The sequence below is a fragment of the Canis aureus genome, chromosome 15, assembly GCF_053574225.1.
Source record: "Canis aureus isolate CA01 chromosome 15, VMU_Caureus_v.1.0, whole genome shotgun sequence".
In the NCBI taxonomy this organism is placed as follows: domain Eukaryota; kingdom Metazoa; phylum Chordata; class Mammalia; order Carnivora; family Canidae; genus Canis; species Canis aureus.
Window position 1 is genome coordinate 26,292,893 of NC_135625.1, and position 16,204 is coordinate 26,309,096.

The 16,204-nt window shown below is 31.8% G+C and overlaps 1 protein-coding gene across 4 annotated transcripts in view; it reads right to left on the bottom strand.

Annotated features, from left to right (window-relative positions):
- Window positions 1-16,204, bottom strand: part of MICU3 (mitochondrial calcium uptake 3) — a 95,356-nt gene that overhangs the window by 16,391 nt on the left and 62,761 nt on the right. For 3 of the 4 annotated variants that reach the window (XM_077848941.1, XM_077848939.1, XM_077848942.1), the window contains 2 exons: window positions 14,267-14,305; window positions 4,590-4,685 (listed from right to left, as the gene is read on the bottom strand). In XM_077848941.1, coding sequence (XP_077705067.1) covers window positions 4,590-4,685; window positions 14,267-14,305 — 135 coding nt within the window. The remainder of the gene's footprint in view (window positions 1-4,589; window positions 4,686-14,266; window positions 14,306-16,204) is intronic. The other variant, XM_077848940.1, reaches the window with a different exon arrangement.

The following is a 16,204-nucleotide window of genomic DNA, read 5'->3' on the forward strand; positions in this document are numbered from 1 at the left end:
AAGGTACATACCTGAAATGTTACTTCTTGGACAGTATTCTGTTTCACAGAAAACAGAAGTAAAAAGTATTTATTTCTCTACAAAGGGTAAGTTGTGTTCTATGATCTCTGACAAAAAGTCTTCATCTTACCCATTTCACACTAACTCTTGGTAATCTTTTGATTTCTTATAGCTCTCTTCCCAATCTTTCATAAAGATAGCTATTCTGTCCTTCATTACATTTGTTGGATCTGTATTTCCTTCTCCCTAGACCAAATATTATTAACTTCTAATGACTAATTTGGCATCATAAAGACATCTTGTGATTGGGCTTTTTCCCTCCTACATGCCTTCTTTTAATCCTTGTTTTTCTTAAGTGGTCCCTTTGCTACTTTGATTACTTAGGCCTCTCTTAAAACCTCCAACATGTAGGGTATCTTCTACTTTAAATTATCTAAAATTGTTGAAGCTCTTTAGTAAATTGTGTAGTCTTATTTATTTTTGTTTAGCTTGGATTTTCCTAAGTAATCTCTAGCATATAACCTTCTTATAATTGGGTTGAAAGATTTCTATTTAGTTTAGTTTGCTGACAGGTCCCAAGTATTTTTCATATATATAAATGTGTTTGTGTGTGTGTATATACTTCCTCCCCTGTAATATATATAACTTCTTCAAAGATCTGATTGCCAGGGAGAAAGTAACAGAACCTGGAAGCCAGGTGTCACATACTATCTTTTAAATATGCCTCCTAAACAAGCTTATAATGGATATTGAGGAATATTAGTGGTGCCAACCTTTCAGTGTTCTATATATGACAACAGACTAGGATAATTTTGAGTAGTGCTCAAAAGACACTATTACTTTCACAATAGCTTTAGGTTGAGGAGACAGACTGCTATAAGAAGAGGATTTAAAATCAGAATGCCTGAGTTCATAATCTTTAGTTTCCTTATCAGTAAAATAGGCATAAAACTATCTATGATCATGGTTTTGAGGATAAAATTAGACTATGAGTTTAAATGAAGCATATAAATGTTAATATTGGCATATAAGATGCTTTGGAATAAAGCATTAAGACCTTTGGGAAAAAAAGAGAGATCTATAAACAGTCTTTTGTGATTGTATATAATCAAGCCTAGTCCATTATTATCCATGGAACAAGCTTAAGTAAGTTTGGGAAGAAAATATTTGAGAAGGCATGCCTAATGGAGCACAAGAGCTCTGGAGGTTCCATTGAATCAGAAATCAACATTAGGAACTGGGGTATCTATCTAGAAGCTGGAGGGGTGGAATGTGGGGGAGAGATAAGGTAAATCAGAAGAGAGGCCATGGCGTTTTAGAAAAGTTGCTTACTTCACAAATAAACACTGGTGTGGTGAGCATATTAAGATGATGAGCTCAAAGCCAGTCAAGGATTCTGCCTTTGAATCCTGACTTTTCTCCTTATTAACGAAGTGACCTCGGGGAAGTTAATCTCTCTGAGGATATTATTACCCTCAAGAATAACAACAGTACCTACCTTAAAGTGTTGTTGTGAGGATCTGGTAACACATCTAAATCATTTACCACTAACTGGCATATTGTACATGCTCAACAAATATTATTATTATTTTTGCCAAATCAATATATTTCAGTTGAAAAAGGACTTGACAAGACAGAAAAGATAATAATGTTGAAGCTTAGTGGAAAAAAGTTTTACATGGCACACTATTACTTCTTTTTTTAACTGAAACTACATATGTGTTATATAGATCTGACCAAAAAATGCCTTCAAATAAGAGGTCACAGGAACACCCAAAATTAGTGAACTCAGGTAACAATTATGAAATGTTTTCCTTTAGTGCAGTGATGTCCTTTACCTCAAAATCTAACACAGTGAAATGAGATGGCTTTGTTTTATACAGGTTTTCTATAATGACCTCATTCTTTCAGCTTTTCTCATGCCCACTGAGCAGAGCAGATCTTCGTTTACAGTCTTTCATCATCAAAATCTTATTAGACTTAGGTTGCACTTATCCAGATAATCCAGACCCACAGAGGCATAAGTAACAGTTTGACATTAGAAAAAAAAAATTAGAAAATGGAAATGGTGAAAACTTTTCTCTCCCCATTCAATGAAACAGAGCACTATTGGGAGTCATTGAAAACCATACCAGTGTCCTTAGTATCCTAACAGTGTTATATAACTTAAATCACAGGGGAGTTGGGACAAAAATAGAGACTTTATCCCTTTGATTCTTGTGTCCATTGTTAAAATAAAAGGAATTCAGGTGTTTTCATAACAAAGCAAGAAAAATCCACAAAAAAATCCCATGGGCCATTTACATGAAAGGCCCTTATCTTTGTTGTCAAATGATTTCATCAAAAATAAAATAGACAGATACATTTACATGGAATTAAAAAGTATGTAAAAATATTACAGATTTTAAGATAATCTTTCAACCTATTTTTACTGATTACAATGGGATAATAATTTTATTGAACTCTATCTAAGGGCAAAGGGGAGGGAAATCAAATATATTTCTAAGCTTTCCTTCTGAATCAATTTGAATCCTGAAATACTTCTACTATAAGCAATTCAATGTTATGGTGGCATTAGTAGTAACCTATAAGGAATTTCAATGAGTTGTAACTCAACTACGGTTAATTTTCAATTATCCTTTCTAAAGTGGGAGGGTAGTAAGAGATAATCTCCAAATAATTATTTTACTTTAGAATACAATGTAAGTTTTGTTTTCTTCTTTCTTCTATCAGATTTACTTTCATGATGTTTGAATCAATTCATTAATTAATTTTGTAATTTATGATTATAGTGTGGATTGATTATAGCCCATGATATGCTAGTAAACTAGCTCTTTAGGAAACAAAACAAAAGCCTGATTTGTAGTGTTTGCCAATTTCTATGGTATTAATACTTCTTTCATAGCCACTTTCAAGTACCAATAGGATATTACGGATGTTGAGTTGGAAGACATGTACAGAATTAACTCTAGGAGCCATAAAAGCCAGCTCCAGCAACCTCTGACAGAATGATAAACATCTTTGAAAGGTCTTATGCCTACCTTATAATCTTTGAGTATGTAAGAACTGACTAGGCTTCTAATACTAAACCTCCCAAGACTTGAATTAAATTCAACATTGAACTAGTGGATTGTGTCTAATTGTGAGAATTTCGAGCAGAGTTAAATTAGATTACAGATAGGCTGGAGGCCAAGGTGAACAATCTAGGAGGGAGAGAGAGCAGTGATAGGCCTGTTAGTTTGAAGCTAGGACCCAGTTTGTTTCTAGGACTCTAGGGCCAATGTCCCTATTTGCTCTTATTTGTAGGCACTGACTAGTATGTGCCTGCATAAATGATTATAGAATTAAGTACTTCTGAAATATCTTACATGAAACATCTATTACCACTTTATGCCTAAAGAAACTGGTTCAAACCCAAAAGGTGATTTTAAAAGGTTAATTACTGATCATAATTACATCATATTGACATATCAGGGGTAAATTAGAGAAAGGGCAAAATGCTTTATTTGTTTTGGGATTTTAAAAATTGAGCACAACTGACAACATTAACATTTCCAAGTACCTGTGCCAGTCTAGAGATGCCAATTGGAGAAACACTACATACAGATAAGAGAAGTCACACCTGGTTCCAGTTTACTTCTCTAGATATTTTTAGGCATAATTTTTAAAAGTCAAACTTCAGAAAACGAAAGGAGAAGCCAGCTTTAAAGATGCAAAAAATGAAAAATATATCTTCGTATTTACTGAAAAGTTCTTTGTGGTAAGACTGATAGTCATTTCTAATAAATTCTTAATAGGATATATGAAATCATGTTTAATGTAGAAGACATATAGTCCATCTTTTAAAATGACAAATCCCTAAAAAAAACAACAAATAAACCCAAAACAAAATGACAAATCCCTAGTAACAGTGGCATGATGAGTGAGTGGTGGAAGTAGTCCACCTGAGTGCAGCAATAAGGTGCATGCCTATGGAATTCCAAAATAATAATAAATAACAGTCAGTCTGTTTTTAATTTTCTATGCACTGGCAACCCAAAACAATGTCAAGTTAAAGTAATCCTCCCTTCCTTGATTGACTGCTCCTACCATACCTCCCTTACTCACTCTTGGTAAGCTACACACAACTAATATTAGGAAATTAAATGTTTGAATCTACCATAACTCTAAAGCATTAGTTGTCTTTTACTAAGTTAGAAGTTTCAACACTTCATGAAACAATGTAAAATTATAAGGTTAAAAGATTCAGTGAAACTATAAAATAGTATTCTCAAATTTCCTAAAGTGATCCTTAAGTTAAAAATAACAATATCTCTTTTTAATTAAGTTGGAAAGTCACATTTTCTACAACAAGCAAGTTGAGACTATTATATTATATAACATAGACTCTTATAGGTGATCTTGCAGCCCCTGCCAACACAGGTGACATATTCAAATATACCATTTACATATAGAAATTATTGCTTTACTGCAGAAAAAGGAAAATATAAAATTATTTTTGGTTTCATCATTATAACTCTAAAATGAAATGAAGACTAGTTTAACAAAATGGCAAATAGTACAGGGTCCTGGTTGAGGTTTAATTATACCTCTGCGAGGTCTGAAAAGAGTGCTTGGCTTGTATTACGTCTCAGTGTATCCCAATAGCTTCTGGAGACAAGTTCCTCAGCATCTGTTTTAAGTACCTGTAGAAGTTTTAAGAAGTACATCTGAAATCTAAAGAATAGTCACAAAGAATGATAATTTATACACTTTAAGTCTCTTCTAGCCAACCTTGAAAAGAAAACACATTAGCTTACCTGTTTTGTTTTCTGCTGTGCACAACAGTATTATATTACATTGCTGGTAAACCCAGGGTATTTTCAAAGGTGTAATGGTATATAAGCACTAGCTGGACATACAATGTGGCTTTGTCAAAAAGAATCACATTCCTCAGCCCTCCCCATGCTGTCTACTGAAACATGGGTAACTTCTAAGAAAGTGTGAAACAAAAACTTTATTCACACCTTATGTGAAGTAAATTCATTCTGAGAGTATTGTGGTAATCTTGTAGCAACCTATAAAAATTATGCTTAATTTAAAAATCAATTATTATTGCCTAGTATATATCATGTTGATGCATCAAAGAATAAAAATGACCACATTCACATGTAGAGAAACAAAATTCAAATCAATCTAAAACTTGTCAAAAAGAAATATGCCAGTTTAGGTTAAACTAGTCAAAGCTACTCAGCAATTTGGTAGGTTTGTCTACTGTGAGTAGATACGGTACTTTCTACTCTATCGCAAGGACAGAACACTAGCTTCTGTCTCAGAACTGGCTAATCTGAAGAAGGTGAAATCATGATTAAGATGTGCAGTCTAATCTTCATATGAAAATGTAGAAGTACAAGCGTAACTTGGGTCTCTGTAAACATAATTAAATGCAGTTTCTGTCAGGATTTATCAGGGAAGATTTCACAGGGTCTCAGGCTTAGTATTCTGGTTCTTGTGAGAAGAAAATGCTGCCTGATGTACATAGGAGTGAGTGTCTGATGATGAAGAGAACTTTTATTTTTGTGTGTTTATTTTAAGTCTGGTGCCACTAACAAAACTATAATGTGTTTAGGAGTTATTTCAAAAAACTAAGCTTTAATTCATTATTATTAATTAGAAAAACACTGCCTACTGCCTATATTTTAATAAAATCTTAATAATAAAGTATTATTTTGCAGGAACCACTTAGATAAATGTAGAATATTTATTACAATCAGTGTAAATGCAGCAATATGTCAGAGAATCTACTCTTCACACCCTCTAGTAACAAAACAAACTTTAACTAAGAGTTATAAGCAAAGTAAAATTAGCTGAATTCAGAACAAAGTTCATCTCTTTATATAAATATATTGTAGAACCTCAATAAATGTTAGCTAGATTGAATATTCTGAGAATATTATCTCAATATTTTTCAATGTGGATACATTTTTTATTGTAAATGAAAAGGTTAGTATATGATAAAGAAAGGGGTTGTTAAACCTATCGGACTAGAAAATCAGGCTGACCACACTACTATTTGGAGGTTAACAGGAATAACTGATTCACTTTGTAAAGTAATGCCTCCTTCCTTCTTCCAACCCTGGTCACCATCACCACTCACACACACACTCCCATATGCACACACACCAACATGGATGACATCAGAAGGATGTTTACAAAATATTAAAGGGTAAAAGTAGTTTGACAAACTATATTGATATGGATCTCTATAGAAAAAAATACACTTTCTGAGCATAGAAGTAAATATATTCGAACATGATGATTATCTCTGAATGGTGAGATTAAGATGTTTTCTTTTTAAAAATATTTTAAGAATGTATATTTACTTTTTTCAATTAAAAAAATCTTATTTAGAACATAACAGCTTAATAGTCCCCTCTGTTGAAAGCTTTCACACTCAATATTTAGGTCCAAAGATTAAATTCTGATAGAATACATAACTGAATTGCTGTAACTGCTGATATATGGTTTTTTATCCATGCTCTTTTAGATTAGAGTTTCTGAGAAAAGGAATAATATTCTCACAGCAACTACTGTCATTTCTATATTAAGGGGAAAAAAGCTCATATATCAGTGATTTTCTTGGCATAGTCATAGATTCCTATAAACGTGTCTCTTCAGGAGCCAGTATTTAATTTTTTAATGATTTAGCTGATGAGAGTAAATTTTCAGAACATGCAAAACTAGTGGAAAAGCTCAATATCAGAAAAATATAGTATTTAAAATAAGCTTAAAGTAGCAATGACAATCAGAATAGATTTTATAGCAAGAAATGCAAAGCAGATACAAAACCAAAGTATCTGCCTACAGACTAAGGAGAGACTGAGAGGGGAGATGCCCAAATATAACTAACTGAGCATTGTGATGGTTATGTAATAGACATTATGATGCTCTGATATGTAAATATGGGAAAATTTGCAAAGAGTTCCTTAAGTCTTCTTCTCAGGGTCTTTGATTACTACATGAACTTTAGGCTTCCTTACTAGAATGTTAAGTCAGTTGTAGACTTTTATTAAAAGAGGTAAAAGAAGACATAGATAGTTCAGAAGAACTTCAAAAATGAATGGCACAGGCAAAATGATGTCTCAAATGTACTGTATTCTGTAAGTATGACACATTTTTTTGCCGAGGTTTAGAGTCTGTTATTAGTAGAGTTTTGGTCAAGAATCCCCTATGCCTTTTTGGCTGAGCTAAAGTAGGAATTCTACTGAAGACATTAATGACAGAAGGAAATTAATGATGACATTAATGATAGAAGGAAAGAAGGAGGTATGATCTGAAAAGTTCCTAGGCTGAAACCCTAAGCCCCAAGGTGATAGTATTAGGAGGTGGGCCTTTGGGAGGGGATTATCAGGTCAAGGTGGGGTGGGGCAGAGCCTTCATGAATGGGATTAGTGCCTATAGAAGCCCAAGGGAGTTCCCTTATCTTCTTCCACCACATAAGGACATAGGGAAAAAGTGCCATTTATGAGACAGGAAGTAGATCCTTATCACGCACCACACTGCATCTGCCAGTTCCACGATCTTGGACTTCCCACCTTCCAAAACAATGAGAAATGTTTGTTCTTTATAAACCACTCAGTTTATGGTATTTTTATTATAAAAACATGAATTGACTAAAACAGAAGGAAAGAAGGAAGAAAGGAAATAAAAGAAGAGAGACAGGAAAGACGGAAGAGAAAACAAAGTTAGGAAAAAAGAAGACTGATTTCAAGAAGGGAATATTATCACTGTGGTAAGCAGAATAATGGCTCCCTGAAGAGGTAAATACCCTATTTACAGTTAGTATCTGGGAAAGATTATACTCAGAGATTGGGCAGGCTTGGAAAACAAAAACAAAACAGAAGCCCAGAGAACCAGAGAGTAAACTGTCTTTACTATTAGTGATGCTCAAAAAACACATACACAAAAATTAAAAACAAACAATAAAAAAATTTGTATAATCTGTGCCATTATGACAACTGTGGCCTGGAAAACTATAATCTGAGACTTGTAATTTCAAGTTACATAGAACTGCAATTTTCCACAGAAACACACACACACACACACACACACACACACACACCCTTCCTGGAAAAAAACACACCCTTAACCCAGTCAGTAATGAGTCTCCACAGACACATTCCAACAAATACATGCTCAAAATACAAAATTACTAAACACAGAAGAGCATAAACCACAAGTGAGAACCAACAGAAACAAACAAATAAACAAAAATAGAAGACCTGCCAACTTCAGATATTGAAATTATTAGGTATAGAATATAAAATAAGTTTAATAAGCTTAAAGAATATGAAGCTGTATTTGAAAGGATTTTTTTAGTAAAAACAAACTACCAAAAATTAGTTGGCTGATCAGAAAAAGAACTAAATAAAGCCTCTGGACATTAAAGATGGAACCACTGAAGCTTGGTATTATATTACATGTAGCTAGAGAGAAAATTAGTGAACACGAATGTAATATGACTAAGTTATACTGAAATGCAATGTGATGATAAAAATATGGCAAATTATTAAAGAAAAGTTAAGAAAAAGTTGTACACATAGAAGACAACATGAATGTCTATGAAAGTTCCAGAAAGTAGTAACAGATAAAATGGTAAAAAGACTATATCCAGAGAGATATTGGCAATGAATTTCCAAGACTTAATGAAAGAAAACAATACCCATACTCGAGAAGCCTGATAAATTTCATGATAAATAAAGGCCAAAAGACAGATACACTGTAGTAAAATTGTAGAATACGAAAGGAAACAGAATCTTAAAAGTAGGTAGAAAGAAAAACAAGATTAAGTACAAAATAATTAGATTCAGAGCTGACCTTTCAATTTCAATAACAGAAGCCAGAAGACTGGAATGATATAATTTGCTGAAAATAAATATCAAACTACAATAATATATCTAGTAAAATTATCTTCCCAAATAAGGGCACAGATAAATAAAGATAAAAAATGAATTCATAGAAACAGAACAGATTGGTAGTTGCTAGAAGCAGGTTGAGGGGTAGAGGAGTGGATGAAGATGGTTAAAAGATACCAACTTCTAGTTATAAGATAAGTAAGTCCTGGAGATGTAAGATACAGCATGGTGACTACAGTTGATATTGTACTATGTATTGGAAGTTGCTATGAGAGTAGATCTTAAAAGTGTTCATCAGAAGAAAAACAATTTGTAACTATCTGAAGTGACAGAGATCAACTAAACTTACTGTTGTACTCATTCTCTAATATATATACATATCAAATTATGTTGTACACTTTAAACTGATATAGTATTATATGTCAATTATATCTCAATACAACTGGGAAAAAATAAGGGCAAAATAAAGTATTTCCAGAAAGAACATCACTTGAGGATATATATGTTCTGAGATTAATATTGTAAAAATTAGGAGAGAAGGAGATTAAAAAGGAGATTAAGAAATGGTAAATATGTAATTCTAAACTAACACTGATACTATATACTTAAGAAATCTAGTTTCTGAGATTTAAAAAAAAAATATTGTATAACCTCAAGTATCCCTGCCAGGAGAATGAAAGACATCAAAGCACTGTAAGACTATTTTTAAGGAAGAGGTGAAGATAGAGCTTATCTAGTGAGAGACTTGATTATTTTAAGTATACTTAGTATTAAAATTTCAAGAATAACTATACAAGAAATAGAAATATAATGAGTGTCTTCTAAACTAATAGGAAAATGAAAAGAGTAAAAATAAATCTTAGTTAATTCAAAAGAAAGGTAAGAAAGAAGAGTATATACAATGGCTAAAATCCAAATAAATTAATAGTCACAATAATGTAAATTGATTGGATTTGTCAAATTAAAAAGTACAAATTATCAACCCATATAAAAAAGAACGAATAAAATACACAGATTATATGCTTTAAAGAAGACATATCTGGATATAAGGAGAGAGGCTGAAAAGATAGATCAGACTTCTATTAATGACAGGATAGTAAACAGCACTGACCTTCTCACTGACAATAACTGAAAAGGTTGGGCAAAATATAAAAGATATCTTTTTAGAAGTATCATAAAGACATTATTTGCCTCTGGTACTGTGTTGATTGCTGGTGTGGTGGGTGAAACTGCTGATGCCTTAGTACAGTGACAGCAATGGCATCAAAGACAAATCATTACATTCTATGTAAATCATTACATTCTTCAGTTCCATATACTCACATCAAAGAAATTTACTTAAGAATGTACTTGCTAAAGAATAAAACTTACAATTTTTAAAATTAACCTTTGAGCACACATATTTTTCATATTTATTGTGATGAAACTAGAAACATACATAAAGCACTTCTGTCTTCTGAAGTATGATGGTTGTCCTGAGAAAAAAACATTAGTGCAAGGGTTTGTTTTGCAGGATGAACTAGTCATTTATTTAATGAACTGTCATTTTTACTTGCAAGAACAACGGCTAGAGAAACTGTAGTTATTCAGACTTTGGTAGCTGACAGGCATTTTTGTGAAAATGAACCAAGTGAGCCTGTCACTTCAAGGCCAACAACTGATAGTATTTGTTGCCAAAATAACAGGTTGCAACAGGTTGAATGCAGAAACATCTATGAGAAACAGCTCTCTTCTATTAAACCAGACATTATAGAGATTTGCAAAAAAATGTGAAATACCATTGTCTTCACTACATTTTTAAACTTATTTTTCATAAAAAATATCTGTCTTGTGAATTTATTATTTCTAAACAGATTAATAAATACTTTTAAATTTCTCTTTTAATTTCTAATGTGATAAATATAGATGCAACCAACATAAAAACTCTTTTGGGTCCTCTATACTTCTCAAGAATGTAAAGGGATCCAGAGAACAGAATGCTTGAGAACTGTTGTTACAGTAAAAAAATTAAGTGAACTAGGATTTGATACAACAGTGCATATGAAACTGACAATCCTGATGGTTGTGTCAAAGAAGCAAGAACAGAAAAATTCATATAATATTATTCCATTTGTATGAAGCACAAAAATGGGTAAAACTAATATTGTGGAGGATGCATTAAGTAGGTGGTAAAACCCCAAAGCAAAGCAAAAAAGTGATTTATATAAAAGTAATGATTGTGGTTATCTTTTTGGAGGAGAAGGAGGGATTATGACTAGAAAGACCTGTGAAGGGGCATTTAGGGACGTGGCAATGTTTTATTTATTGATATATATGAGGGTTAAGCTTTTATTATTCTTTATTTTATATTTATATTTTGTTTGCAGTAAATTTCTTTTTTTTTTGCAGTAAATTTCTGAACTAAAAAGTATATTTTAAAAATAAGAGAAAGTTGCATCATTATTAGAGTAAAAAATAAAATAGAAATAGAAATATATAAAATATTAATAAAAATAAAGTTGATATATTTATTTTGACAACTATATTGATTTTTAGGCAAAAAAACATTTCTAGAGATCTGCCTTCTTATATCAGGCAATAACAACACTTCAAAATATATAAAAAATTTAAAATAACAAAATTTTAAGTAGAAATTAACAAGTCTATCACTGTAATGTATACTTTAACATACTAATTAACAGATCAAGCTGACAAAAACATTAATGATACAGGTTTAAAACCTGTATTAACATGTTTGGTCTTAACAATATAACCCTATACCCCCAGTTGGAGAATACACATTCTTTTCAAACACATTGTTTTAGTCCATAAAACATGTCTTAACACATGTTGAAAACTGTATAAAAATTGGCATGTTTTCTGATTACAACAGAATTAGGGTAATTAGAATAATCTTTAAAACACTTAAAGAAATCATATGGGGCATTTCAAAGTAAAATATACTTGACTCTGCAATATTTATTCTTTTGAATTTTTTATACTTATTTTCATTGCTGTGGCAAGATAATCAATAGTTGAATATGAGAAATATGGGAAGAATCACGGTTGTTTGCAACAGAAAAGGCTATAAGGTAACTATCTTCATAGATATGAAGGAGAATGTTCAACCTTACACTCTACCAAGAAATAATCTGACATAATACAGGCAGAAGCTCCTGTAAGAGTGATTAAATTTTCTAACAGGCTATTGCGGAGGCCACAGAACCTCTCTATAGTCAAAGTCAGGAGGGTCCCTACCTTTCCTGAATGAACTTCAGGAAAGAACTAGAAACCAGGAACTTCTTCCTAATAGTAGAATCTTAGGTTATATTCAGCTCCAGGATCTGTATTCGCATTAGATACTTTGACACTACAGTTGATCTACAATTTTGGAAACCAGCACATAACTACCAGTTAATATATAACATTGTACTAATATATTTGTGCAATATGGATATCATGGTATTTCACATAAATTTTGGGGCCAACTGAATTTTTTTCTAATTTTAAACAAGTTTCCCTTGGTGCTTCCATTTTTAAATTTTTTAAAATAATCATCCCCTTCTGAACAAAAAATCATTCTATTAGAGGGAAAAAAAAGTCAGTATATATAACCAAGTAAACCCTAAGGGAGTTGAAAAGTCATGTAACCCATTTAATAATAAGATGGTATCGTTTAAAATGACATCAAGTTATATCCACTTAAAATATGTGTTTAAAAAAAAATGTGTTTTATATTCTTAGATGGAAAAATTATGTCTTCAGTTAAATAATAAAAATAAACAAACATTACCACAATAAAATGTAAAATCATATATTTACTTTCCTATTAAATAAGCAAACAATATAAATGAAATAGGCAATTTAAATCTGCTTAATATTATTCTCTTACTGTCTGAGTGACTGCAATTTATATATGTAAATTAAACTAGAGCTATGTTAGTACCTGTTTCCTTTTAACAATAATACTCTGGAATGTATATGTTTAATAACTGCATAATCATCTATATGAAAATTATTTGCATTTAAAGGAAAAATATAAAATGCCAGTTGGAAAAATGGGTCATGCAATGACACACGAGATTAGAAGATTAAGTAATAAACTCACAAGTATTATTAACATTTATTAAGTGTTGGAGGGCATATGGCATTATAATCAGATTTTCATTTTATACATTCTTACAAATTTTTGCAATGATTAATAGAGGAACATTAAAATCTTTAAGAAAATGGCAGACTTTATCTAATGGAAAACAGTAGTGAATTTTGCTGTAAAAGTTCAAAGTAATTGTAAGGTATCAATTATGTTTCACTCATAAGGGTCTCATGGACTTGGCTTATTCTCCAACGTGTTCTAGGTCCATTCCTTGTGACTGAAGCAAGATAACTTGGGTTTATTTTTTGCTGAATCATTCTCCAATGTATGTTCAAATCTAGGACAGAGTTAATTTTATTGTTTGGAATTTTGATTAACTCTCCAACATAGGAGACAGCATACCTGCTTGTAGAGTTGGACACTATAACACTTTCAGCAGGACACTGAGTCAGTAAACCTGAATTCAAGGGCTTCTCTCAGAGGGAGTTTCTATAATTTGAAAGATTCTTCTAAGTGACTTAAGGATCCTGGGGAAATTAAATGAACTGTGCACATTTACATACAAAAGGGGCTATGGCCTATTCTCAGTTGTTTAGTAGCTGGGCTAACCAACAAGCTCTGACTTTCCAGGAAGAAGGAAAGAAGAAGAAACCTTAGCATAAGTATATCTGGAAGATCATTTGCAGGAACTCTCAACTTTTTCAAGAAAAGAAGAGTCTGAAAATCATAATCCTCTTTGCGAAATAACATGATACACTGATACATTAAACATATCAGGTATCATACCAGACTTCTGTATATACCACAGGCAGTATCCAGGAATCAAAAATTTTAGAAAAATTTTGCAGAAATACTGATGACTAAGAAAAGTCTATCTATTAATATTCTCTTTATTAGAATTGAGAAAATACTATAGCTGATAGAAAGATCTAGATCTTAAAATGCCTGTGTTCTGCAGGAGCATAGCCTGAGAATCTGCTCCATAATTTGTACTTAACTCTTCAAAAACTGCTGAAAAATATAAAATTTTGATTATTTTACCAGAGCTTCTGGCTGTTGTTCACTCAGCTTTTCCTTATTTTAATCTAAAGTTAAAAATATACAATTGCTCTGTAAATTTTATTCTTCTCATAAATCTAGGAAGGAAATAAAAATTTTGGCTTGGCTGCACCTTATCATATTCAATAAATTCCTAAACATTCTCAATAGCAGATATAGCTGTATATAAAGAAACAGCATTATAAGTATAACAAGTGAGGGCTATTTACATAAAGAACATTTAAAGTATTGTACATACACTATTAGTAGGAGAATGGTATCCATAAAGTTGAAGACGCTGACATAGAGCACAAAGGGCCAAATGAAGTGTCACATTTCAGAATGAACCCAAGTATAGCAAAAGAAAAAAGAAAAAGACGACAAAATAATCAATTAGGAAGGGCAAATCATTATGCTACATTCTATATAGAGCACACACACAATACAAGTGGGATAAATGTTAAAGATGAGTAGCAAAGTTTTCAAATCTCATAATTAAATATTAAATGAATCTGTGCTCATTTCAACCATTTTCATTTTAACTTTCTGATAGAACTATTGCTTTGAGTAAAACATTCCTCTGAAGTACACAGTTCCATTTAGACATGCTTCAGCAATTCTATACGGGTTAGGGGAAAAATCTAGATGTAGCAGCATGGCAGTGGAAATGGTATGAGAGATCTGCAGTGGAATCTTGTTCTATTTTTAGTGCTGTGATCTTAGGCAAGTTAATGAACTTCTCTAAGATGGCTTTCTCATCTGCAAAACAGGTATGATACTTACCTGGCAGAAATGTAATGAGGACTACATGGGAGTAACATTTATAATGGATATAGCACAGAGTGTCTCAGAAATGTTATGTTGCCTTCTTTCCTTCGGAAGCATATACTGGTAAGTGGCTACATGTTTTAGCTCATTTAATCCCTGTAACGATCACATGTGGTCATTACTACTATTATCCCCATTGCACAAATGAAGAAACTGAGGCACAGGCAGGTTAGGACCTGTTCAAGGTCACCCAGATAATGAATGACAGAGCTAACATTCAGACTTTGAAAATCTGGCTTCTGAGCCTGTGCTACACTGTCTCCCTAATGAAATCTATGTATTTTCACTATAAGCCAAATATCAACTGTTTAAAAACTCAAAAATCTCATCAGTTCAGATTTGCATTATTTAAAATGTGGCAATAATCAACAATAAGTTACCTCTAATTATCAATGTTGTTAAACATAATAAAAATATTTGTAGAGAGTTGTACTGTCTTAGAATGCTGTTTGTTTAGTTCAGAGGCTGTACTAAAAATTATTTCTGAATTGTTTTAAGGAATTGTTTTAATAGCTAATTATGTAAATAAATTTCAGGTGCACTAATTAAACTGTACGATAAACACCTATGAGAACCTGTGCAGATCAATGTCTCTAGGAAGCATTTCTTTACATATAAGCAAATTATACAGTATATTACTTATAAATTATTTTTGTTTTTTAAAACAAGTTTCCTCCGTATATTTACTAGAGAATGCTTCACTGACCTATATACATATAAAATTATACAATTTAGGGTATGCTAATATAATTTAAATTTCATAATTCAGATAGACTTTCCCTAATTAATCCAAGTTAGTGAGGTTTTATTGTATCACTATTATGAACTATTTGCATTAAATCAGCATTAACTTTACCTAAAGCTCAGAGCCCAGCTTTGTGCTGACACTGTAACTTTTCCCAATATGGGTTGTCTGCTATCATTTCTCCTTTTCCTCTCTCCCTTTGTTATTTGATTTATGTATTTTAGTAAATGTTAAAGATTAGAACAGTATTGTGTTTTTCCTGAAAGATCCATAACTCCTTTTTCGAAGTAGCATAAATAAACAAATAAATATTCTGAAACTAATGTAAAAATTGTTTCAATTATGCTTAAATTAAAAAAATTAAATTTCTATCTACCACTGAAATATAATCTATTCTATCACTGAGGTATATCAAAAGATTAATTAACATAGTTCATGTTTTATTAACAACTTGTTTATCCAGTTAAGTATATTTAATCTATCAAAATTAAAATAATTGCTTACTCGTTCAGTATGTTATCTACAGAAAACAAAATTTCTGAAGGTATTTAATTCTCCATTGTTGTTTGCTAATACTCTAAAAAATGGCATTATGGGGTTAATTCCTTTGGGATTTATTGATTA